A 25,666-nucleotide genomic window follows, 5' to 3' on the forward strand; every position below is an offset into this window, starting at 1 on the left:
ACAAAAGGTTTCCTAAACTTCATCAAATTACTCATTTACAGAAATTGGTAAAGGTGTGTTCTTTAGACTTATCTCTATTCTTTACAGTAATTAAAAAAACACTAAAAATGATCTGATCAGGCCTTTAAATATTATTCAGATAAAATGGGAGTAAATTATTGATAAACTTTAAAATACTGATTAAGAAAATATTGTTTAAACTTTCATCCCTCCGTAATGATCTAATAACGTGTTTATGACACGATCTCGTTGTAACAGATCATTTTATTAAAAAAGACGTATTTGTGTAGATGCAGACAAGTTCAGTTTAAATACAATCTAAAATGAATCTTTTATATATTTATATTTTTTTCATAATACTGGGAATGGACTACATTTTAAAACAATTTGCATCTAGTAACAATTCTATGATAAAGTAGGAATTAGCACTGCAGCTAGGACAGAAGCACGTTGTAGAGTTTGTATACAAATACACACACAGCATGAACAATAAAACACATCTGAAAACTTCTGGTCCGTCAGCTCCTCATAAATAACGTAAATCCAACAACTGGGACGTCTGTCTTCGATCACCTGCTCCTCACAATCCTCCGTTCACCTCCTTCTTCATAAATACAACAAAAGTAGTTTCCTAGTCAGCGTCCTGTCGCTGGCCGTCCGTCTGTCCGGAGGTTTCAGTTTGACTTCTCCAGCCGGCTGCTCTTCTGTTTGGAGTCACAGTTGCACAGCCGGACCATAATGCTTTGCAGGCTGGGCTCCACGATGCCCAGCAGGGGTCTCAGGGACGCGTCCCCGTTCCAGCAGGCCTCCATCAGCTGCCAGCACTCCTCATCGAAGACAGGCAGCCGCTCGGGTCTCGCTCCTGGAGACGAGAGACAGACGGGGACACAAGAGACACTTGAGACAGGTAGGGACACAAGAGATAGGTAGGGACACAAGAGACACTTGAGACAGGTAGGGACACAAGAGACAAGTAGGGACACAAGAGACACCTGAGACAGGTAAGGACACAAGAGTCACCTGAGACGGGTAGGGACACAAGAGACAGGTAGTGACACAAGAGACACTTGAGACAGGTAGGGACACAACAAACACTGTGTGCACATGTTCCACCATCACAACTTTTCCCAATGATACTATTTTTAAATGCCACAGTCACTGCATCTTGGACTAGCCCCGCCCCCAAAAGACTGGGATTGGTTTAAATAACTTCAAGCGTTTCCCCTCCACCTGAGTGATGTTTGGGTGCAGCCTGATCAGGTGAGACAAGACTCAAACAAAGGTCAGGTTCACTTCATGTCAGCTGGTTTGGAAGGAACATCTTAATTCACAAAGTTTATTTAATCACAGCATTTAGTGACAGCAGATATGATTTCAGCATCATTTCTCAAACTGATGAATCCTGCAGCAGCACCTGAGAGCAGCGTCGAGCTCCTGGTGGATCACCGGAGAGAATGAATGGATGCCATTTCTTCATGTGTTGCTGATGAGCAGAACTAAAAGGACCGATGTACATGTGTTTACCTTTCTTAACGTTGTTCCACAGCTGGTCCTTGCTGGAGCATCTCTCAAAGGCTTCTGGGAGTTTGACTGAACCGGTGCAGAGGTACCAGAAAAGGATCCCGAAGGCGTAGACGTCCACGGAGTTATCGTACTTTCCTGTCGGGAGAAGAGTCGCAGTGCCGACAGAACCTCAAAGGTAACGTTTGTGTTCAATCATTTATGATAAAAGCAGCTGCAACTACAAACTGCTGCTGTGAACACATCAAAGATCTCAGACGTCGTAGTCGTGCCGTGATGACGTACCTGTGAACAGCTCGGGGGCCATGTGGATGGGAGTTCCCACGATGCTGCCGGACATCATGGCCTCGGGTTTACAGAAGCCCAGGTCAGTGATCTTCGCACGGTTCTGTTTGTCCAACTGCAAAGAAAGAAAAATATTCATGTGTTCTAACGGGAAGATGTTACGTTCTACTAAATAAAGAAAGAAAGAGTTCTTCATGATTCTGAATCTACAGATTAAAATATTCAGGTTTGAGAACGGTGGTTTTTCCAAATAGACTGTACATCAAATAAACACAAATCTTCCAACGTGTGATCATAAACACAGAATATACTGCGATATCAGTGATTTTATTTCATTTTATTTTCCTCCATACATTTTGATAAGAAATATAAATGCTAAGTTTCTGGTTTGTTGCATCCTTCTCCATCCACACTGACCCGCTAGAGAACTTGTTCATGAGTTTCTGCTGCCCAGCTGCTGAGTTACACTGATGCAGTACGTCTGTAAATCACATTTTTGTACTAAAATGAAACAGAAGATGTATTTCTTTTGTAAAGCCTTTAATCCTTTTACGGTTGGGGAACAAAAATGATTTGTTTCTACTACTGCGTTCAAGTGGACCTCATCAGATCGTGGTAACAACATGGGAAATTGTGCTCACGGTATGTTTCTCGTTCAAGTGGTTAAGATGTAAAAATACCGTTACTAGGCAACAGCAACGTGGAGGGCGTCTAGAAGCCACAGAGGCCAACAATTTATCGAGCTAACAGGAAATACAAAGAGGAAAAAGATGCGGCCGTTGGAAGATCAACGTTTTCCTCAGACGGAGACCGTTATCCAAGTTATGACTAAAAATACAATATATGAGCTGAACATTCAACCAAACATGAACTTCCACGACCTCTGACCTTTCTGTAAACATCCGCAAACACGTCACAACTTGTGAACTCGAGGCTTCTAGAAAATGTAGAGTTCAGAAGTTGTGAATACCACAAGAGGGCGCCGTTCATACCGGCTCCTCTACACGGTGAACACCGCATAAGATCACATCAGTTTAACATCATGGAGTTAAAGATATGAATACAGATGTTTTGAGGCAGAAACAGAGTGTTTTTTGTTACTAAATACGTGTAGGTGATGATGTGAAGGAACCTACCAGAACATTCTTTAGCTTGATGTCTCTGTGCAGGAGACCCTGACTGTGGAGGAACCGGATCCCTTCCACCACATCCAGAGCGATCTGGAGTCTCTCCCTCAGAGACAGACCGGCCTGCCAGACACAGACAGGGACAGCATCACAGAGGGACAGCATCACATAGGGACAGCATCACAGAGGGACAGCATCACAGAGGGACAGCATCACAGAAGGACAGCATCACAGAAAGACAGCATCACAGAGGGACAGCATCACAGAGGGACAGCATCACAGAGGGACAGCATCACAGAGGGACAGCATCACATAGGGACAGCATCACAGAGGGACAGCATCACAGAGGGACAGCATCACAGAGGGACAGCATCACAGAGGGACAGCATCACAGAAGGACAGCATCACAGAAAGACAGCATCACAGAGGGACAGCATCACAGAGGGACAGCATCACAGAAAGACAGCATCACAGAGGGACAGCATCACAGAGGGACAGAATCACATAGGGACAGCATCACAGAGGGACAGCATCACATAGGGACAGCATCACAGAGGGACAGCATCACAGAGGGACAGCATCACAGAGGGACAGCATCACAGAAAGACAGCATCACAGAGGGACAGCATCACAGAAAGACAGCGTCACATAGGGACAGCATCACAGAAAGACAGCATCACAGAGGGACAGCATCACATAGGGACAGCATCACAGAAAGACAGCATCACAGAGGGACAGCATCACAGAAAGACAGCATCACAGAGGGACAGCATCACAGAAAGACAGCATCACATAGGGACAGCATCACAGAAAGACAGCATCACAGAGGGACAGCATCACATAGGGACAGCATCACAGAGGGACAGCATCACATAGGGACAGCATCACATAGGGACAGCATCACAGAGGGACAGCATCACAGAAAGACAGCATCACATAGGGACAGCATCACAGAAAGACAGCATCACAGAGGGACAGCATCACATAGGGACAGCATCACAGAGGGACAGCATCACATAGGGACAGCATCACATAGGGACAGCATCACAGAGGGACAGCATCACATAGGGACAGCATCACAGAAAGACAGCATCACAGAGGGACAGCATCACAGAAGGACAGCATCACAGAAAGACAGCATCACAGAAAGACAGCATCACAGAGGGACAGCATCACAGAAAGACAGCATCACAGAGGGACAGCATCACAGAAGGACAGCATCACAGAGGGACAGCATCACAGAAGGACAGCATCACAGAAGGACAGCATCACAGAAAGACAGCATCACAGAAGGACAGCATCACAGAGGGACAGCATCGCAGAGGGACAGCATCACAGAGGGACAGGACAGAGCTGAGGGGTGGCCGAGCTCCTATGAAGCAGTGATACGGGTGTTGAGCTGTGTGGGTCACCTTGAGGCCGGTGTAGAGGTCTCGGTGCAGCCGCTCCATGATGAGCAGCACGGCGATGCTGGAGCCGTCTCCGTAGGTGTGATCGATGACGGAGCCGTGCAGGTCCACCAGACGCTCATGTTTGGGCAGAGACCTGAAGGGACACACCCAGACAGACAGACATGTTTCAGACACATTAAACACTCCCTTCATGTCCTCTCGGAGTAAATCTTGTTGTTCCACATTAAAGATGCCTCAGTGAACTTTTATAAAGTGCATTCCTCAGATTTATGTCGGTTTGAACAGACGAGCATTAATAAGTCACTCCAGCAGCCTGCAGACGCTGTCACGTCCAATCAGAGGAGATCCACTGCAGCTCCAGCCGTCTATCTTAACAAGTGCATCACGGTTTTCACGAACTCACCTGGTGTAGTGAAACTCTAAAACTCACCTGGTGTAGTGAAACTCTAAAACTCACCTGGTGTAGTGAAACTCTAAAACTCACCTGGTGTAGTGAAACTCTAAAACTCACCTGGTGTAGTGAAACTCTAAAACTCACCTGGTGTAGTGAAACTCTAAAACTCACCTGGTGTAGTGAAACTCTAAAACTCACCTGGTGTAGTGAAACTCTAAAACTCACCTGGTGTAGTGAAACTCTAAAACTCACCTGGTGTAGTGAAACTCTAAAACTCACCTGGTGTAGTGAAACTCTAACGCCAGGTCGTTCCAGTGTTTGTCGTCAGGCGGTACCACAGACTTCAGGGCACACGGGTAGTGTCCTCCCCAGCTGTCACACAGGTACACCACCCCGTACTGACCCCGACCCAGCTCACGGCCCAGCTTAGGCTTACCTGAAAAATACACAAGGTGCAGTCTGTAAGTGGAGGTCTGTGTTGGACGTGTTGTTGAGATTTCATACCGAGATCTCAGTGCAGATGTCTCTCAATTAGATTCACACGTTGTTTAGAAGTCTGCTCTCCATGTTTAACCTCAATGTTCAGTATTAACCGAGTCTGACAGGTTGTTTTTATCTTCATCTGCTGAAGGAGGAACGTTTTCTGTGCTCACAGGAAACTTTAACCACTATTCAGTCATGTAGAAAACATCTTCTTTACAGTATTTAACTTTGGAAATGAACAATATTTGCGTATTCATAGATTCTGGACTTTACATCTGAGGAGCAGATTAAACTTTAACAGACAGAAATGTCTGCTGGAGATATTTAAATAAAACATAAAAATAACAACAAAAATTTCCCTCGGAGGGAAGGAGGGAGTATGTATGTATGTATGTATGTATGTATGTATGTATGTATGTATGTATGTATGTATGTATCTATCTATCTATCTATCTATCTATCTATCTATCTATCTATCTATCTATCTATCTCTATTATCTATCTATCTAGCTATCTCTATTATCTATCTATCTATCTATCTATCTATCTATCTATCTATCTATCTATCTATCTCTATTATCTATCTATCTATCTATCTATCTATCTATCTATCTATCTATCTATCTATCTATCTATCTATCTATCTATCTCTATTATCTATCTATCTATCTATCTCTATTATCTATCTATCTATCTCTATTATCTATCTATCTATCTATCTATCTATCTATCTATCTATCTATCTATCTATCTATCTATCTATCTATCTATCTATCTATCTATCTATCTATCTATCTATCTATCTCTATTATCTATCTATCTATTATCTATCTATTATCTATCTATCTATCTATCTCTATTATCTATCTATCTATCTATCCATCTATCCATCTATCTATCTATCTATCTATCTATCTATCTATCTCTATTATCTATCTCTATTATCTATCTATCTATTATCTATCTATTATCTATCTATCTATCTATCTCTATTATCTATCTATCTATCTATCTATCTCTATTATCTATCTATCTATCTATCTATCTCTATTATCTATCTATCTATCTATCTATCTCTATTATCTATCTATCTATCTATCTATCTCTATTATCTATCTATCTATCTATCTATCTATCTATCTATCTATCTATCTATCTATCTATCTATCTATCTCTATTATCTATCTATCTATTATCTATCTATTATCTATCTATCTATCTATCTCTATTATCTATCTATCTATCTATCTATCTATCTATCTATCTATCTATCTATCTATCTATCTATCTATCTATCTATCTATCTATCTATCTATCTATCTATCTATCTATCTATCTATCTATCTATCTATCTATCTATCTATCTATCTATCTATCTATCTATCTATCTATCTATCTATCTATCTATCTATCTATCTATCTAAACTCTAAACTAAAGTTGGTTCATGTTTCCAGGAATGTGTGAGCAGCCTGTGAGTTAGCTGTGTGTCTGTGTCTGTGTGTGTGTGTGTGTGTGTGTGTGTGTGTGTGTGTGTGTGTGTGTGTGTGTGTGTGTGTGTGTGTGTGTGTGTGTGTGTGTGTGTGAGAACAGGAGTATTGGGTGGTGACTCACCGTGCAGCAGAACATCTCTGAGGGAGCGGCTCTCCAGAGACAGGCGGGCCAGCCGCGGGGCGTGATCCTTCCTCACTCGCAGCCACAGGTCCTCGGTACGCTCCAGACGGCCGGTGTGTCCCTCCTCCAGCTGCACGCACGCACATACACACACACACACACACACACACACACACACACACACACACACACACACACACACACACACACAGGGAACAACATGTCAGGTTCAGAGGTGACTTGTATTTAATATCAGTAGTCGTTGTTGTGAAAAGACGTAAAGTTTCTCTTGTTAAGTTTGAAATCTTAGAGTTCATGTGTGCTTCATCAGAACTCAATAATAATGTTTTGTTTAAAGTATTTACTGAAAAATCTTTTCTTTGGAAACATTTCAGACTCTGGACTCTGAGTGGATGAACATTAGTGAAACTCCACAGTTCTCTCTGAGCTCTGCAGCTTCCGCCGACCCGAAGAACAAGTGCTCATTGTTGTGCAACGAAGCTACAGAGCTGCTTATACAAACAAATATGGAAAAAATAAATAATTTAGAATAATTTCTCTGTTGTGAAACAGCCTGTAACAGAATGTTTCTGAGTTCAATCATCTCGATCAGTCCTGTTAGGTCTGATTCTGTCCTTTTATTTAAACAGCATCATCAAAGTGCCATCACCATGGAAGCAGGATGAAGGTGTCCGTGGTAATGTAATCAGACTGTTTAATGCAGACATCAACACTCAATTGTTTCCTGTTTTAACGGATGTCTCACCTTATCTGCTCACTAATTAAAACTCGCTGCTACCAAAGCTGATATAAAACATTAAATTACATTACATTAAATTATGTATTTACTTTAAACAATATACAGAGTTTGTTCATACTTCCAACACAAGGCAGCTTTGCAAACAAAATCCATCAGCTGAGTCCAAACCTCCACCCTGTGCATGTTAAGTATCTTATTTATTGATTGTTGTATAGTGGGTTGTATTGTATTGTGTGGATAAAGTATTTGATTGATTAAATGTAAAATGCCATTTGCAAGAAGAAAAGACCTTAAAAGTCCCTCCAGGATTTCACTGAACTTTTTCTGTGATTGTGGTCAAGAAATGTGACGTAATCTCCGGAGTTTAAAGTGATTTTTTTTTTTGCGTTAAAATTGCAGAAATTAGAACAAATTAGGGTTTTTTTTAAGCACTCCCTGATTAAGAGTTATAACTGCTGACTTCCTGTGATAATAATCCTGCTGCACATCACGGAAATAATGTGTTTTTCTTCCTGTGTTAAACTTAGAGAACCATCATGGGGCTTAAAGTGATAAAGAGTCTAAAGTGATGAATGTTTCCAGAACAAACCGTCTGTGACTGAAATACAGAACAAAGAACACATCTGCTGTCAGAATAAGAGATTTACATGCTTTAAATCACATTCATTCAACACAGACTGACTGAAGATCATGATGAACTGATTTAAGTTGTAAAAGGCACCTCGGAAAACTTCTGGTCTGCAACTGGTCTGCAACTGGTCTGCAACTGGTCTGTAACTGGTCTGCAACTGGTCTGTAACTGGTCTGTAACTGTCTGTAACTGGTCTGTAACTGGTCTACAACTGTCTGTAACTGGTCTGTAACTGGTCTACAACTGTCTGTAACTGGTCTACAACTGTCTGTAACTGTCTGTAACTGGTCTACAACTGTCTGTAACTGTCTGTAACTGGTCTACAACTGTCTGTAACTGGTCTACAACTGTCTGTAACTGTCTGTAACTGGTCTGTAACTGGTCTACAACTGTCTGTAACTGGTCTGTAACTGTCTGTAACTGTCTGTAACTGGTCTACAACTGTCTGTAACTGGTCTGTAACTGGTCTACAACTGTCTGCAACTGGTCTACAACTGTCTGTAACTGTCTGTAACTGGTCTGTAACTGGTCTACAACTGTCTGTAACTGGTCTGTAACTGTCTGTAACTGTCTGTAACTGGTCTACAACTGGTCTGCAACTGGTCTGTAACTGGTCTGCAACTGGTCTGTAACTGGTCTACAACTGTCTGTAACTGGTCTGTAACTGGTCTACAACTGTCTGTAACTGGTCTGTAACTGGTCTACAACTGTCTGCAACTGGTCTGCAACTGGTCTGCAACTGGTCTGTAACTGGTCTGCAACTGGTCTGTAACTGGTCTACAACTGTCTGTAACTGGTCTGTAACTGGTCTACAACTGTCTGTAACTGGTCTGTAACTGGTCTACAACTGTCTGTAACTGGTCTGTAACTGGTCTACAACTGCCTGTAACTGGTCTACAACTGTCTGTAACTGTCTGTAACTGGTCTACAACTGTCTGTAACTGTCTGTAACTGGTCTACAACTGTCTGTAACTGGTCTACAACTGTCTGTAACTGTCTGTAACTGGTCTGTAACTGGTCTACAACTGTCTGTAACTGTCTGTAACTGGTCTGTAACTGGTCTACAACTGTCTGTAACTGGTCTGTAACTGTCTGTAACTGGTCTGTAACTGTCTGTAACTGTCTGTAACTGGTCTACAACTGGTCTACAACCCCCCACACACTTCCTCTACACGACAGTCACTATTCCTGAGAGTGACCAAGGAGTGAGCGTGATGTGCGTCTCTTGTCCGTCGTGCCGATTATCATCCGAGCTCTGATGTAAAACCGATCGGTCAGAGATTTCACAGAGGGAAGCGGCTGCTCGGTGAAACACGAGCTGTGAAGCCACCAGCGTTCTCACGAGCTACTGATACGGTGGATGCAGAGATGTTTAAACTAATCAGGTGAGTGAGGAGATAAACAATGACACGGTATCCACGGTAACCAACAGCTAATCAGATGCACGTTCAACCAAAACACCACTTCGTTGTCACCGATTTAAACCAGAAGTGTTTTTTAAATCCCGACTCAAACAGCCGGTGTTTAGTTTTTACGTGTATATTAATGATGACGGTGTCGTCGGTAAAAGGAAGCAGCTCACCTGTCGCAGCGATGCAGCGAAGGCCTCGTGGGAGCTGTTCAGTCGGGTTCTGAACTGGGAGCAGATGCTTCGGGCCAGCTTGGCAGCGCTGAGGGTTTCTATGGCGTCCTGGGCCACTTTACGCTTCCACTCCGGCGTGATGGCGGGAGGGTTCACGAATGTTATCCTGTGGATTATCTACGACGGAGACGGGAGGTCAGTTAACGTGATCAGAAGTCATCCAGCAGAGTGGAGGTTCAACTCCGGCTGAACGAGATGCCCACCTGCTTGACCTGCTCCCAGACGAGGCTGATGACGGAGGATCCTGAGTGGAAGGTCACCTCCACGTGATAGGCAGCGTTCAATAACTGAGTTGGAGACAACAGGGAATGTTGAGAGATCCTGAAACGACTAACGAGGCGTCGATAAGCTGCATAAAGTCAGTCTGATCCCATCTCATCTTTTTGTTTTGGTCTTCTTCTTATGACTGAATATCAGAGAAAATAAATGTGCTTTACAAGTAGTATAACACTACATTAAAAATAAAACAACCCCCGTACACGTTGAATTATCTTCACTTCGATCTAGTTTCACCCTCCAGCTTGAATATAATACAAACGCTTGATACACACGATGAAACATGAAACAGGCCCTAGACTGCACACCTGTTTCAGGTGGTTAGACGTGATGTTGTGGACCGAGGAGTCGCTGTTGGACTTCTCCAGGCTGTTGAGACATCGCTCCAGGGTCCCTACGAAGCTCTCCCTCAGGTAGTCCACGGAGCTGATGAGCTTGTTGGCCACGGCCTGATTCAGACGCACCACGATCAGCTCCTGGATCTGGTGGATGCAGGACTTGATCTCCTTCGATGTAACAGGCTCCCCGTTGGTGGTCACGATGATGTCTGCAGGTGAACAGAAAACAGTTCGTCCAGTTAATGTCGGGAATGTCATCTTACTGTAAAGTTGTATTAAGAGAACTTTACTTTATGATAAAGAGACATTTGGCATGTTTATCTGTAAACAGGACTTTCAGCAGCTTCCTGACGGCACACAGAGGACTTTACTTCCTGTTCATCGGACCTGCAGGTGGGTTTATTCTGCAGGTATTTACCCAGAGACCATTTTAAAATAACAAGCACCACTCCACTCCACACTAGGGTAAGATATTAGCAAGTGCTGCTATGCTGAAGGAACACAGGCAGCTGACAAATTTCTCACTATTCTTATTTTGAAAGGACAAAAGCAGTCTTATAATTATTAAGATTTAAATCAGATTAAAATATTAAATATATTTGATCACGTTCAGAAACATTCTTTACTTTTAAAGCAACGTTTGAAGATAAATACTGCCAACAACACTGTTGGAGGTATTCTGAGGAACCACCAACACATCTGAACTGATGCTATTCGTATCATTAACAGTGTTGTGGAAGAAACTGATATAAAAGGAGCTAAGTATATATTTCATAAAATAAAGTGCAGGTCAGCATGAAAGCATCAACAAACTCTAATTTATTGTCGTTCAATAAACAACATATCTTCTAGTTAGTATGTCGCCTCCTATTGTGAAGCTGTATTTGTAAAACTGAGCTGAAACAACTTTTTCTAGACTTTTATCCTGAGTAGTTTCTGGCCACTCCTTTAGCTGATGAACACGGTTGTTATGAGCGGGTCCCAGTGTTGTCCGTTGTGTGCACATACATGACGAAGCACACAACGTGTTGACAGCGAAGCTCCAGGCAACACGCTAACCAAACAACCAACAACAGAGAAGGAGATATAAACAATTATAAAAAAAAAAACAGTCTGGACTGGAAATGTTTTGTAACGACCTCACAGAGACAGTTTGGTGGGAAACACTGAACACAAACCTAAAAGAAAGAAAATCTACAAGGCACAGAATCAGAAAACGGCAGCCAATGAGAAGCTTTCCTCAAACCGCTGAGTCAGATGAAGATCAACTCGGAGGCAGATTGTGAAATCCAGCCGGCTCATCCACGTCCCTTCACACCTAAATGGTCTAAACAGAGTCAGCAAATCAGCTTTCACGAGTTCAGCCTGCAAACCAGAAACCTGCAGCCTGTCAACACGTCGCAGGCGTCTCCCTCAGACACACTTCATAACTAACATTAATGTGAGAGGAAACGATGAATCATCTGAACAGGCTGCAGTCTGAGTGCCAGTGTTAATAATAATAATTGAGAGGAAAGCTTTTCTTATTATCCCATTTCAACTTTAACATTTAAGAGAGAACTAAATGAGGCACACGTGTGGTCACTGCTCAGCGATCAACTGTGAAACAGCAGATTTAATACTTCCCAGAACAAAATAAAATAGTCAACAGCGTGCTTCCAATTTCATACAGAGAATGATAATAAATGCTTTGGTTAAATGCATGTATTGTTCTTCTCCTGAATGTGACAGGCATCTGGGGGAAAAAATGTCTTGCGTTAAAAGGTCAGAGGTCAGCCGAGTCAACGCCACAGGAATCAATAAATCATCTTTGCAGATGACACACCTCACATGAAACCCATTACATATGTTAAATTCATGATAATGTCAGAATTTATATTCACTCAAATATCATCTTAAAGTAACAATCACAAGATGTTTTGTTCTCTTTGGCGCCTGTGGTGATACGTGGTAACTGCAGCTGTGTATTTTAATGTTACTTCCCAGAGATCCAAACAGCAGCTGCGTTCTGGATCTCATACTTTTTCGTTTTACTTTCGGTACATAGTGCAGCTGCTCTTACAAATTATATACTGTTGCATGAAGTATGTGTACAGTTGGGACGCACTACTTTGTCATAAAAATGCACCTTGACCCTTCTGGTCATATCTGTCCGGATCCGTAAAAATAAAATGGATGCAATTCCTTCTAATGCATCTCCTCCTTCCTTTTGTGGGCGGAGCAATAGCACCATCAACTCTCTCATTGGCTCAGTCGGTGTGACGTATCTCCCACTGCAGAGGATTGTGGGTCAGTCAGTTCATAAAACTGAAAATGTGAAGCTTTGATCAAGAGCTCAACCACCATTTGTTTCCTCATACTTATTCTAATGAAAATCTTTGAGATGATCAGTTTAAATAACAACCTTGCAGGTATATTAGTAAGTATTAGCATGTACGTTACACCATAAATAAAAAGAAGAAATCAATTAAAACAGAAGTCTCACTTGGGTCAATGTGCATCATAACAATAATAATAATAATAATAATAATAATAATAATAATTTCTTGCTTTGTTGATTTTTGAGGTAATACTGTTTTCAAGCTCCTGTTTCTACACTGAAACTTTAGTTGTACTTCTCTGTCTTTTATTTGCTTCTGTAGCTTTTAGGTAATTTCAGCCTGGATTTGATTTGCTGACATCTGAACAAATGCTTTCTCAAGAAACTGTGAGTCTTTGAGAACGAGTTTAGAGTTAAACTGCTGGTCTTTTATTTCCAATTCTACTCATCTCCCCAAATGGAGGTTTTCTCTTTACCCACTTCCACTTCCTACCTCACTGTCTCTTGAGTTTCATGCTGTGACAGTTTCTCATCCGGTACAATTAAACATTGTTGTCCTCTACCGTCCTCCAGGTCCTTTCTTGGACGAATTAGACGTCCTCCTGTCAAACGTCCCAGAACATGGTCCTCCACTTGTCCTTCTGGGTGACTTTAACATCCAGACTGAGAAGTCATCTGACCTTGTGCTCTTCCTGTCTTCCTTTGCTGTCTCCCTCAGTCCTTCTCCTCCTCCTCACAAAGGTTGGAACCACCTGGACTATATTTCACCAGAAACTGCTCCACATCTAACCTCACTGTAACTCCACTTCATGTCTCCGACCACTTCTTTATCTCTGACTCTCTCTAACTGACAACCTGACCACATCAACAGACTCTGGACCTGTCAGTCACAACATTCACTCCCTCTCTCCCTCCTCTCTCCCTCCTCCTCCTCTCTGTCCTCCTCTATCTCTGCAGCCAAAAGCTCCTTCTATAACTACATGTCCATCATCTTCATCCCCTTCGCTTTCCTGTTTCACTCCCCCCCCACCCCCTCGTCTCCCAATCAAGTTGTTACCTTGGTAACCTCCACCCCCCCCTCCCCATCCCATCTCACATTCTCCAGTCTATTGCTCCAGACCTTCTTCCTTTTCTCTCCATCTCATCACCACTTCTCTGTCAACGGTCTGTTTCCTGAACTCTCTGAAGGAGAGAGTGAACCCTCTCCTGAAGAAACCCCCCCTCAACCCATCTGAAGTAAACAACTACAGACCGTCTCTCTTCTTCCCTTTCTTTCTAAAACTCTGGAGCGAGCTATCTTTGACCAACTCTCCTCCTATCTCCACCATAATAACCTTCTTGACCACCAGTCTGGTTTCAACAGACCACTCAACAGAGACGGTCCTCCTTCTGTCTCTGAGCAGCTTCACACAGCTAGAGCAGCCTCTCTGTCCTCTGTCCTGATCCTTCTGGACCTTCTGCTGCATTGGACACAGTGAACCACCAGATCCTTCTTTCCTCCTTCAGGACCTCGGTGTCTCAGGCTCTGCTCTCTCCCTGTTCTCATCCTACCTCAACGACCTCACCTACCGGGTAACTTGGAGAGGATCTGTGTCTGAACCTTGTCCTCTCACTACTGGTGTCCCTCAAGGCTCCGTCCCGGGTCCCCTCCTCTTCTCTCTACACCGACTCTCTCGGCTCTGTCCTTCACTCACATGTCTTTTCCTACCACAGCTATGCTGATGACACCCAACTGATCCTCTCTTTTCCAGATCTGAAACACAGGTAGCAGCATGAATCTCTGCCTGTCTGACTGACATCTCTCAGTGGATGTCCTCACACCACCTGGAAATCAACCTCCACAAGACCGAACTGCTCTTCCTTCCAGGGAAAGACTCTCCCACCCTCGACCTGACTACGACCTTCAACAACTCTGTTATCCCGACCCTGACTGCTAAGAACCTCGGAGACACTCCACAGTCAACTCTCTTACTGCCAACATCACTGCAACAACACGTTCCTGTAGATACATGCTGCACAACATCAGGAGAAGACGTCCTCTTCTCACTCAGAAGGAGGTGCAGGTTCTGGTCCAGGTTCTGGCCCAGGTTCTGGTCATCTCACGTCTGGACTACTGTAACTCCCTCCTGGCAGGTCTACCTGTTAGTACCATCTGACCTCTGCAGCTCATCCAGAATGCAGCAGCTTGACTGGTCTTTAACCTCCCGAAATACACTCACGCTACTCCACTCCTCCAACTCCTCCTCCAAATCCTCCTTCTCCTCCTTCTCCTCTACATCCAGGACATGGTCCAACCTTACATCCCAGCCCGCTCCCTCCGCTCTGCTTCTATCAATCAGCTCGTTGCTCCTCACTGAGTTAAACACTCTACAAAATCACGACTGTTTGCTGTCCTGGCTCCTAAATGGTAGAATGAGCTCCCCAACGACATCAGGACAGCAGAAACTCTGAACATCTTCCACCACAAACTAAAAACACACCTCCTCCTCCTTTATCTTGAACAGTAGAACTTTAGTATCTTAAAATAGAACTTACTGATAGAACTTTGTAGTTTGGCTTTCTGGAAGAAATTGTATTTTCTTGATTCTTGTTGTTCTGGTTTTGAACCCTCATGGTTGAAATGAACTTATTGTAAGTCGCTTTGGATAAAAGAGTCAGATAAATTAAATGTAATGTAATGTGATGTAAAGTGATGTAATGCTTTGATATACAAAATCTTGATTGCTGACGTTTTGTAAAAAGTGGTAGAAATGATATCTGCCTTAATAATATAAAGATGTTGGTCCTGCTCGGTTCCTCACTGACTAACCTGTGAACTCCAGGTTGGCAGCGTCCTCCAGCAGCTGCTCCTTCATGCTGCTGAGCGTCTCCACAATCATCTCCTTCATCTCTTCCTGTTTGCGGTTAGCGATGGCCATGAGGGAGTTGAAGAGTTCTCCCTCTTTCTCACGGGTGTACTCCAGTCGGCGGGGGGTGATCTGGAGGTCCCTCTGCATGTCAAAGGCCTGCAGGGGAGGGAAGCCCAGAGGACAGAGGACAGAGGTCTGCTGGTGTGTTTACAGACCAAAGCAGTTCATGCAGTGACGGAAACGAATGTCACATGAGCAGGAAGCAGTGAAGCTGACACACAGACACACATGCAGAGGAGCAGCCGAGAGGCTCTGACCTGGTTGATGAACAGATCCAGACATCGACAGTGAAGCCCGTTCAGCAGGTTGGCGGCCTCCACCTGCTGGTTCTGAAGCACCTGGCGAGCAAACGGCACCAACAACCGCTGCAGTCTCTCAAAGGCTTCTCCCAGCATGCTCTGGGGTTTGGCCCCCAGGGGGGTGGTCTGCGTCGGGGCCCCGCAGGGACAGTTTCCCGTGGGGTTGTTGAGGAAGCCGAGGGAGAGCAGCTGCTTGTGGAGGGCGCTCTTCTCCTTCTCCGCTCGGCGGCCGGGCTCCGGAGAGGCGGCCGGGATGGTGTCGGGGATACGGACGAAGCAGACGGGGAAGGAAAGCATCTCTTTGACCTTCCACAGCTCAGACACCTGCTCCGAGCTCAGGGTGTCCCGGTTGATGGCGTACAGGATGACGGGGATCACGTTGCGAGTGCAGTCCTCCAGGGCCTCCTCCGTGGACTGGACACTTGGACACGGCACCACCATGACCTTCGCTTCCTGAAGAACCACAGATCAACCACAATAATGACACGCTTATTTCAACTTCATATAGAAATAAACAGAAGGAAACGTTCTGTAATAATGTAGCTTGGTGTCGGCAGCGTAAATATAACGCAGCCGGAAATCATTTCCAGTCGTTGCATCTTAACGTTCATAGTCGTCGGGTTCATTTTCAAACTGTTGGAGCAGCTTATTGACCACAATATGCAACTATATTTAGAAATGAAAATGCTTGCGTTTCACACCCATATATATATATAAAATCATTGACAATCTGAAGCCGTGAGCAACAGTTTAGTGGATCAGGCAGTAAAAAAGGAAAAGTTCACCCAAATTAAAGGAAAACAGATTTAAACACCTACTCTCAAATAAATCATTTTGCTGTAATATTTGCTGAATTTGGTTTTACGGCTCATAGATTTACTACTTGGGTTTCATCACTCCCATCTTTGTGTATAGTTCTGAGTGCAGCGGGCAGCCGTGATAAACCCGGTGATCCTACCAACTCAGCAACAAACAAAAGACCAAGTTAGTGACTGGAGAGTTTTACCAGTTCAGACAGAGGAGGACACGACATGGGTTTGTCAGAAACAGCTCCAAAAGAACGCTGATGTTGTTTTTATACAGTGGATGTGTAAATAAGTTTCCTATCTTTCAGTGTTGTCCATCAATGTCAAAACAAAACAGAAAAACAAACAAAACACTGCAGTGAAATGTCCTTGTGAATAATCCAGACTTCACTGTGAACATCTTCATCATTTCAACCAGCAGCAGAAAATGTCACCAGGTTTGCGTTTGGTCGACATGTGATTCGCTTTACGTCATTTATGAAGCGACTCTTTAACCCGACGACTTCAGATGAATATAATCACCACCCACAGCTGTTCCAGGCAGTTTTCTAATCCATTTGTGCGACAGCGTGTTTAAAGAGGCTCGACTGCCACAGGAAGAGAACACATCCACACACATCACATGCTCCTTCTATTTCTGAACACCGAATGGTACATCAATATTTGTGGTGGGAACGTCTGCGACGGGGCAGAAAGACGGCCCCGGCAGAAAGGTTTTCTTAACCCTGATAAATAGCAGCGTGATGGGAGCTGCAGAGGGAGACCACGGCCACAGAAAGGAGACCAACAGCAGCACAAAGGAGACAGTCAGTCCTGTCTCCAAGAAACAAGAGGCCTGCCGCCGGAGCTGCCTCCCGAACAAAGATGGCCTGCAAACATTCGTTCACCGCCGACACAAATCAATGCACGTGTCAGCGGCCTCGCTGCAGTTGTTCACGTCTTTAAATGTCAGCGTGAAGACTAATGGAAGAAATTAGACTCTTCTTCTAGTGACTGCTAAAATCACAGCCCTTCGTTAACAAGCTGACCGTCTGGTGTGAATTCGTGGAGCCGCAGCATTCAACATAACAGGACATGTACCTGAAAAGCATTTTAGAAAGGCGGTGGCAGGCTAACCCCCCTCTGTGTCGTCGTGGTGACGGTGGTCAGGTTAGGGTGGGAGGGACAGGTGAAGGCCAGCATGAAGAAAAAGGCTCATTAGCAAGTTGTTTTTCATGTGCTGCTGTGACTGTGGCAGGAAGGTGTGAATACCACAGCCAGCACAGAGATTGTGGGACTTCATTTAGTCTTGAGTCATGCTAATCTCTCCTTCATTCAGCAGCACGCTGCTGCACACGTTATTAACCCGGCTGATGAAAGAAGGTTTTACGGTCATCAAGCACAGGTAAAAACAAGAGACGTGAAATACATGTGACGCAGAATAACGCTGATCTTTTTAAATCAATGAAGAAGTTGGAATTATTCCCAACAATAAGGGAGCTGTTCGAGCCGAGGTCCTCAGAAGTGGGTCAAACTTTATGATCCAAATAACAAACTGCAGATGACTCTGATTTGCTCACCAGGCTTTCGTCTATTTTACTTCAATGTGTCTTGAAGCAGCAATTTTTAAAAAAGTGTTATAATTTAAATATAGTAACAACATTAACTCTAATTATAGTTTCACAACTTAAGTTATCCCAACACTGCTGAGGTTTGAAGTTTATGGGTTTAATGTGTCAAACATTAGTACAAACTGACTTCTTTTAAAAGTTGGTTAAAAAGAAGAAGTTGTGAATGGATCTTTTTTTATTCCACAAAAGTTTTAAAAACACAACAAATGAAAAAAGGGCTTTGTAGCGACATGAACAGCCAGTGTCCCAGAATTCAGCCGTAACCATGGCAATTCTATCACTGAAAAGGGTTTGGGATTTTTTTTTACATGACCTAGTCATGTGAATCGCACCAGACCGGCGGCATTACGTAAGGGGGCTGGGCGGGTGGGCCGCCCCGAGCCCGGCGAGGCCTCGTCAGGGGGCTGGGATGCTCGCTGAGGGGCTTCGCTCCAAACAATTACAGGCTGATTTCTGATGTCACACATGACGAGGACTGCCTACGATCTGGACACCGTGATAAATCATGTCGTGACTTTCAGGTCATCTGGTGCAACATTTCTTCCTTTTTCCACAAAACTTCAACAGTCTGTTTTCAACCAGCAGTCAAAAACTCAACAGGAGAACATAATGAATCCCGAAACAGAAGCAGAAATCAGGTGAAGTAACAGCGAACTAATCAGCTCTGCTCAGTAATCTGTTCGTGAGCTCGGCCATGTGAGCGAAGGCCGACAGACACCGAAGAAAAGAACAAATCAATCCATCATTAACCTTTTTACAACAGGAAGAAATACCTCCTCACAAAACACATCGAGAGCTGCTCCACATGATTTAAACTCTGACATCGTCAAAGGACCGGTTCTTCTTTGATTCTTCTGTTTCATGTCCACGACATCAGGATTTATATCCACTAAATTACAGGGTTTTTTCATAAAAGCTCAAAACTTACATAAAACCAGAAGCAACTTCAATGCAATTAAAAATCTAAATAAATTTTCCAAACAGAGTTAACTTTGAAAATGGTTTAAAACAAGTTATTATAAAACCAAAGACTACTGGACCAGAATATGACTGAAGCTGCTTTTATTATTCATTCATTTAATGTTATTTCATCTGTAGACCAGTTTCCACATAATTCAATTGTTTGGTTTATGAGATGCCACAATGTCTATTACATATTCTCAACATGACACCCTCCAATGTTCTGTTTGACCTCCACAATATTCAGTTTACCATCATGTACGATGACGAAAAAACAAATCCTCTCATTTCAGGTGATGGAATTGAGCTTTTTTTTACCTATTTTTTGCTTGGAAAACACTGAAAAATATGTTAAATTATCAAAATAGTCGCCAATTATTTGTCTGTCGATCCACTAATCTTCAAACAAACTGGAGGCCTGAACTTCAAATGAATCCTAGCGAAAACCTCCACACCGGACTAATACAGATAGGAAACTTCATTCAGACATTCATTTCTACGTAGTTATTATGATCAACATTATTTTCAGAAAGTTTCAACATTATACTACAACGTACTGCTACCATCTGGTCCTCAGGGCTCAGGGGTGGGGGGCAGCCATCATGCCCTCCACCCATCAGCTTCACCTTCACTCTACATCTTACACATGTGAAGCAGAGAGTCTGGGACCTCTGAACCAAAGGGTCAAAGTTCATGAGGGGAAACAAATCAATGGCAGCGAGGCTGAATATCAGGTGAAGGAGTAAATGCCTCCTGCTGAGCAGGTGGAGGACGTCGTGTATGTGCAGCCTACCTGCAGCAGCGGGTGGTGCAGGGTGATCTCCAGCTCTGCCAGCCTGTGAGCCGGGTCCTCACACTCCTCGTGGATCTCCAGGTCCTCCCGGGGCACCGTGTCCCAGCGCCCCCGGTTGGCCGCCAGCTGGTGCACCAGCTCGTACTGTCCGGGCAGCGCCAGGCTGAGCCGCGTCTGTCTGCCGTGGGTGAAACACAGCTTCCTCCTCTTGCAGGCGGTGCCCCGGACGCCCTCGCAGGCCTCTCCGGCCTCGGGGCCCAGCGGCAGCAGCCTCTCCCCCAGCAGGCCGTTGAGCAGCTGGTAGCGGGCGGCGCAGTCCTGACCGAGCACCAGGATGTACGGGGCAGCGCCCACCGTGCTGCGCAGGAACTCCTCCTCATGACTGGGGAAGGAGATGCAGCTCAGCTGGCCTGGAGGGAGCAAGAGGACAGAACAAGAGGACATGATGCTGCGAGGTGGACTGACAACAGAAGAGTTCACTCCTCACAGAGGAAGCTCAGACACATCTTCCTCACACGATTTACTTCTGACATCATTCCTGGGGGATCAAATCCGAGAGGATGAGGATGAGATGTGGAGCACAAACAAAAGAAGCAGTATCGGTTTCATCCTCAGTGAGTGACAGTCTGAAACCGTTATATAACAAACACTTCATATTCATAAACCGCTGAGCAGCTTTCTAACGTTGTGATTTCACTAACTCTGACCTCACATGACACCTGACACACAACCGCACATCACAGCATGTGTTGTTCAGAGCAGATGAATCCAGCCAGCAGGAGGACATCACAGCTCACATCCTCATTCCACCACAGAGGACCTGAGTTACAGCTCCTCGGCCTGCAGGACGGCGTCTCATCCCTGACGGTGGCCTACCATCAGTTTATAGAAGATGGAGGTGTCTGCACCAGCTGGTTATGTGGAGCAGCGATAAACATGATGTAAAAACAACCTGGGAACGAGAAGTAACCCTGAGCAGCTCCTGTTACATCCACACACGGAAATACAACACGCAGGATCTCGCTCCAGCGGCCGGCTGCAGAAATCTCAGCATATTTGGAGCACTTAGTCTGCTCATACTTTTCAGAGGGTTTAACCTCTGACCCCGATGAAAGGATTTCTGCAGGCTGTGCGTGTCACTGCAGTAAATCACTCGGCAGCTTTAGCTTTGGAGTTCCCTTCCAGGACACATCCAGCTGTGGACCTGAGTGTCCAGATGTTGCAGGTGTTTTCAGACCTACCTGCCTCCAGAGAAGCCGAGTCCGAGCTGATGGTCGATGCACAAGCATCGCTGTAGTTCTGCCTGATTTCCCGGAAGAACGCGTTGGTCTCCTTCAGGTTCTTCTTCAGCTGCACGGAGTGTTTGTTGTAGCTGCTGAATATCCGGGTCAGCTCCCGGGCCAGAGGAGTCGTTTTCTGCTGCTGCATGTTCCCCTCCATGGCCTCCTCCTCCTCCTCCTCCTCCTCCTCCTCCTGCGATGACAACCGGTCCTGTTCTCACACCTTGGTCGTAACGTGTTAACCAGTTAGTCGTCTGTCCTGCTTGTTCACCACCTGAAGCGAGTCGGTCATCCGTGTAACGGCGTGAACGAGCTCCACGTCGCGAGCGAGGCGAAGTTTTCCCAATGAGCCAACTAACTAACCAACCAACTAACTAACCAACCAACTAACTAACCAACTAGCCAACTAACTAATCAACTAACTAACCAACTAGCCAACTAACTAACCAACCAACCAACTAACTAACCAACTAATCAACTAGCCAACTAACTAATCAACTAACTAACCAACTAATCAACTAACCAACCAATCAACCAACTAACCAACCAATCAACTAACCAACCAACTAACCAGCCAACTAACTAACCAACTAACTAATCATCTAACTAACTAACCAACTAACTAACTAATCAACTAACTAACCAACCAACAAACTAACAACCAACTAACTAACCAACCAACTAACTAACCAACCAACTAACCAACCAACCAACTAACCAGCTGCCTACCTACCGACCCGGTCCCCGCTGACTACCTTAAAGAACAACGTCCAGCGTCCTCGCGCTGAATCAGTCCGTGTTAGCGACCTAGCTGCGGCTGTTCGCGCCGCTAGCCAGATGGCATCTCCGGTCCGTCCCCACTTCGGCCTGGCACGGCACACATACCCTCAACTTCACCGGCACGGTCCCGGGCTCGGTTTCACGGCCATGCAAGCTCCCCGTTTCAAAGCAGACGGGCCCGGCTGTGGCAGCTGCCTCCTAACGACATAAACGGGACAATAACCGGGACCGAGCCGTCGGTGGTTCCCCGCTGACGCTCCGTCGGAGCAGCTTTGTCCCCTAAAGTGGCCCGGGGCGGCCAACGGACCCCTCCCACCCGGGACACCGACGACAGCACGGTTTAAACGGAGCGGAGAGGTGAGGAGGGTGAGGATGGCGGGCAGGGAGGGTGCCGGCGGGGTGATGAGGGTGTCCGGCGGGGTGAGGTGTCCGGCGGGGTGAGGTGTGTCCGGCGGGGTGAGGTGTCCGGCGGGGTGAGGTGTGTCCGGCGGGATGAGGTGTCCGGCGGGGTGAGGTGTCCGGCGGGATGAGGTGTGTCCGGCGGGGTGAGGTGTGTCCGGCCCAAAACACGAAGCAATCAAATCACAGCAAAACAGAAAGTCGACCAGACCGGAGTTGGGAAGAGGAATGGGCGGGGTCAGCGGCGACGCGCTGCACCCTGGGAAATGAAGGAACGTCGCTCTTGGTGCACCAGCAGCTACGGAGCGGTGTTGGGGCCAATCCGGTTGTTGTAAGAAAGGGTGGAACACGTTTTTAATCATTGATTTATGGATTAAATCTATTTTTTGAAGCAGAGTTTCAAATACCAAATACCAGGTAAATACAAGTACCTGGTGTCTCCATGACAACAGACTGAACTGGAAGACCAACATCAACGCTGTCTACAAGAAGGTGATGAGTCGACTCTTTTTCTTGAGGAAACTTTGATCCTTCAATGTGTGCAGCGAGATGTTGGAGATGTTCTACCATCTGTTGTGGCCAGTGAACTGTACTTCGCTGTGGTCTGCTGGGGGAGCAGCATTGGAGCCGGTGACACCAACAGACTTAACAAACTGGTGAAGAAGGCCGGCTCCATCATCGGCTACAAACTGGACAGTCTGGAAAAGGTGGTGGAGAGGAGGACGCTGAACAAACTATTATCCATACTGGATAATCCTGACCACCCTCTCCATCTGCTGCAGGGACAGAGGAGGACGTTCTCCAAAAGACTCCTCCAGCTCCGCTGTCACAAGGACAGATACAGGAGATCATTCCAGATACAGGAGATCATTCCTGACACAGGAGATCATTCCTGACACAGGAGATCATTCCTGATACAGGAGATCATTCCTGACACAGGAGATCATTCCTGATACAGGAGATCATTCCTGATACAGGAGATCATTGATACAGGAGATCATTCCTGATACAGGAGATCATTCCTGATACAGGAGATCATTCCAGATACAGGAGATCATTCCTGATACAGGAGATCATTCCAGATACAGGAGATCATTCCTGATACAGGAGATCATTCCTGATACAGGAGATCATTCCTGATACAGGAGATCATTCCTGATACAGGAGATCATTGATACAGGAGATCATTCCAGATACAGGAGATCATTCCTGACACAGGAGATCATTCCTGATACAGGAGATCATTCCTGATACAGGAGATCATTCCTGATACAGGAGATCATTGATACAGGAGATCATTCCAGATACAGGAGATCATTCCTGATACAGGAGATCATTCCTGATACAGGAGATCATTGATACAGGAGATCATTCCTGATACAGGAGATCATTCCTGATACAGGAGATCATTGATACAGGAGATCATTCCAGATACAGGAGATCATTCCAGATACAGGAGATCATTCCTGATACAGGAGATCATTCCAGATACAGGAGATCATTCCCGATACAGGAGATCATTCCTGATACAGGAGATCATTCCTGATACAGGAGATCATTCCAGATACAGGAGATCATTCCACATACAGGAGATCATTCCAGATACAGGAGATCATTCCTGATACAGGAGATCATTCCTGATACAGGAGATCATTCCAGATCCAGGAGATCATTCCAGATACAGGAGATCATTCCAGATACAGGAGATCATTCCCGATACAGGAGATCATTCCAGATACAGGAGATCATTCCAGATACAGGAGATCATTCCAGATACAGGAGATCATTCCTGATACAGGAGATCATTCCTGATACAGGAGATCATTGATACAGGAGATCATTCCAGATACAGGAGATCATTCCCGATACAGGAGATCATTCCAGATACAGGAGATCATTCCCGATACAGGAGATCATTCCCGATACAGGAGATCATTCCTGATACAGGAGATCATTCCCGATACAGGAGATCATTCCCGATACAGGAGATCATTCCTGATACAGGAGATCATTCCAGATACAGGAGATCATTCCACATACAGGAGATCATTCCAGATACAGGAGATCATTCCTGATACAGGAGATCATTCCATCTTCACAAAAAGGAAATCTTCTCAGTTTTTTGTTCTATTTTTATTTAATTTTTTTTATTTATTCTCTTTTATATACAGTCTATGATCCGAACCAGCCAACAACAGTTCACAATCTTAAAAATATAAATCATTAATAATTAAAATGAAGAGCAGAAAATCTTCACATGTATTATGGAACCATAAAATGTTAAACATATTTTTGTCAAAAAGTATTTTTGAAATAGTTGCTAAAACATGTTCTGTCCATCTATCAATCCACTAATTGTTTCAGCGCTACCTGTACATTATCTTATTTATGGTAAGGCATAATACTTCTAAGATTTCCATAAATTTTAGATTCAAATCCTTAATTTGTAAAGTACATATAGTGGTCAAGTCACTGTAGGAAAGAAATATTAAAAACCTGGAGACTCCAAAATTTTGTACAGCAGGAGTTACATTGAAAGAAAACACTTAAGTGAAGTACAAATTCCTCAGATTTGTACTTAAGCACAGTACTTGACTGACTAGGTTATGAAGGAAAGGAGGGATTATGCCTGTGACATTTACATAAACAAAAGTATGTGACATGTACAGTGTGAACATGACCTGATAAATAAAGTAGAACAGTGTGGTTACGTTCACATGTGAGCAGTTATATGACATGTAATGTGTGTAATAGATACCACAGAAACTGGCCAGACTGAAATACAGTCAGTTAATTATTGACAGGAAGTGCAAATACTTTGTTTCCGGCTATAAGTTAAAGGGACATTCCACTGATTTTACAAACAAAGCTCAGTTTAGTTGTTCGAGGACTTCTCAGCCTGTACAAACAGTCGTATGACGTCATCTGCACCTCTAAGTGGAGTTTTTTTTAGAGTTTAAGAAAATAATGCCATGTCTTTATAGTTGGATATGTTCACTATCCTCAGTGTGTAGATTTAACTGTTGAGG

The 25,666-nt window shown here is 44.5% G+C and overlaps 1 protein-coding gene across 1 annotated transcript; it reads right to left on the reverse strand.

Moving 5' to 3' along the window:
- Positions 1 to 246: 246 nt before the first annotated feature.
- On the reverse strand, positions 247 to 21,695 carry dstyk (dual serine/threonine and tyrosine protein kinase). The gene is made up of 14 exons (XM_069153398.1): positions 21,420 to 21,695; positions 20,179 to 20,588; positions 15,968 to 16,462; positions 15,611 to 15,806; positions 10,452 to 10,690; positions 10,071 to 10,154; positions 9,808 to 9,984; positions 6,835 to 6,964; positions 5,019 to 5,175; positions 4,346 to 4,478; positions 2,943 to 3,056; positions 1,807 to 1,921; positions 1,525 to 1,659; positions 247 to 862 (listed from the first exon to the last, which is right to left on the reverse strand). Exons 1-14 carry the CDS (start codon positions 21,616 to 21,618, stop codon positions 675 to 677), a joined length of 2,772 nt encoding a protein of 923 aa, XP_069009499.1. The 5' UTR covers positions 21,619 to 21,695; the 3' UTR covers positions 247 to 674.
- Between the last annotated feature and the right edge of the window lie 3,971 nt (positions 21,696 to 25,666).

Source organism: Embiotoca jacksoni, unplaced genomic scaffold, assembly GCF_022577435.1.
Source record: "Embiotoca jacksoni isolate LCO1_2020_lvr unplaced genomic scaffold, fEmbJac1.0.p SCAF_1, whole genome shotgun sequence".
Taxonomy (NCBI): Eukaryota; Metazoa; Chordata; class Actinopteri; family Embiotocidae; genus Embiotoca; species Embiotoca jacksoni.

Coding starts and splice junctions, on each gene's coding strand:
- dstyk (XM_069153398.1), bottom strand. CDS start 21,618: ATGGAGGGGAACATGCAGCAGCAGAAAACGACTCCTCTGGCCCGGGAG. Junction 20,589..21,419: donor CTCGGCTTCTCTGGAGGCAG/GTAGGTCTGAAA, acceptor TGCTCCCTCCAG/GCCAGCTGAGCTGCATCTCC. Junction 1,660..1,806: donor GGCCCCCGAGCTGTTCACAG/GTACGTCATCAC, acceptor TTCTCCCGACAG/GAAAGTACGATAACTCCGTG.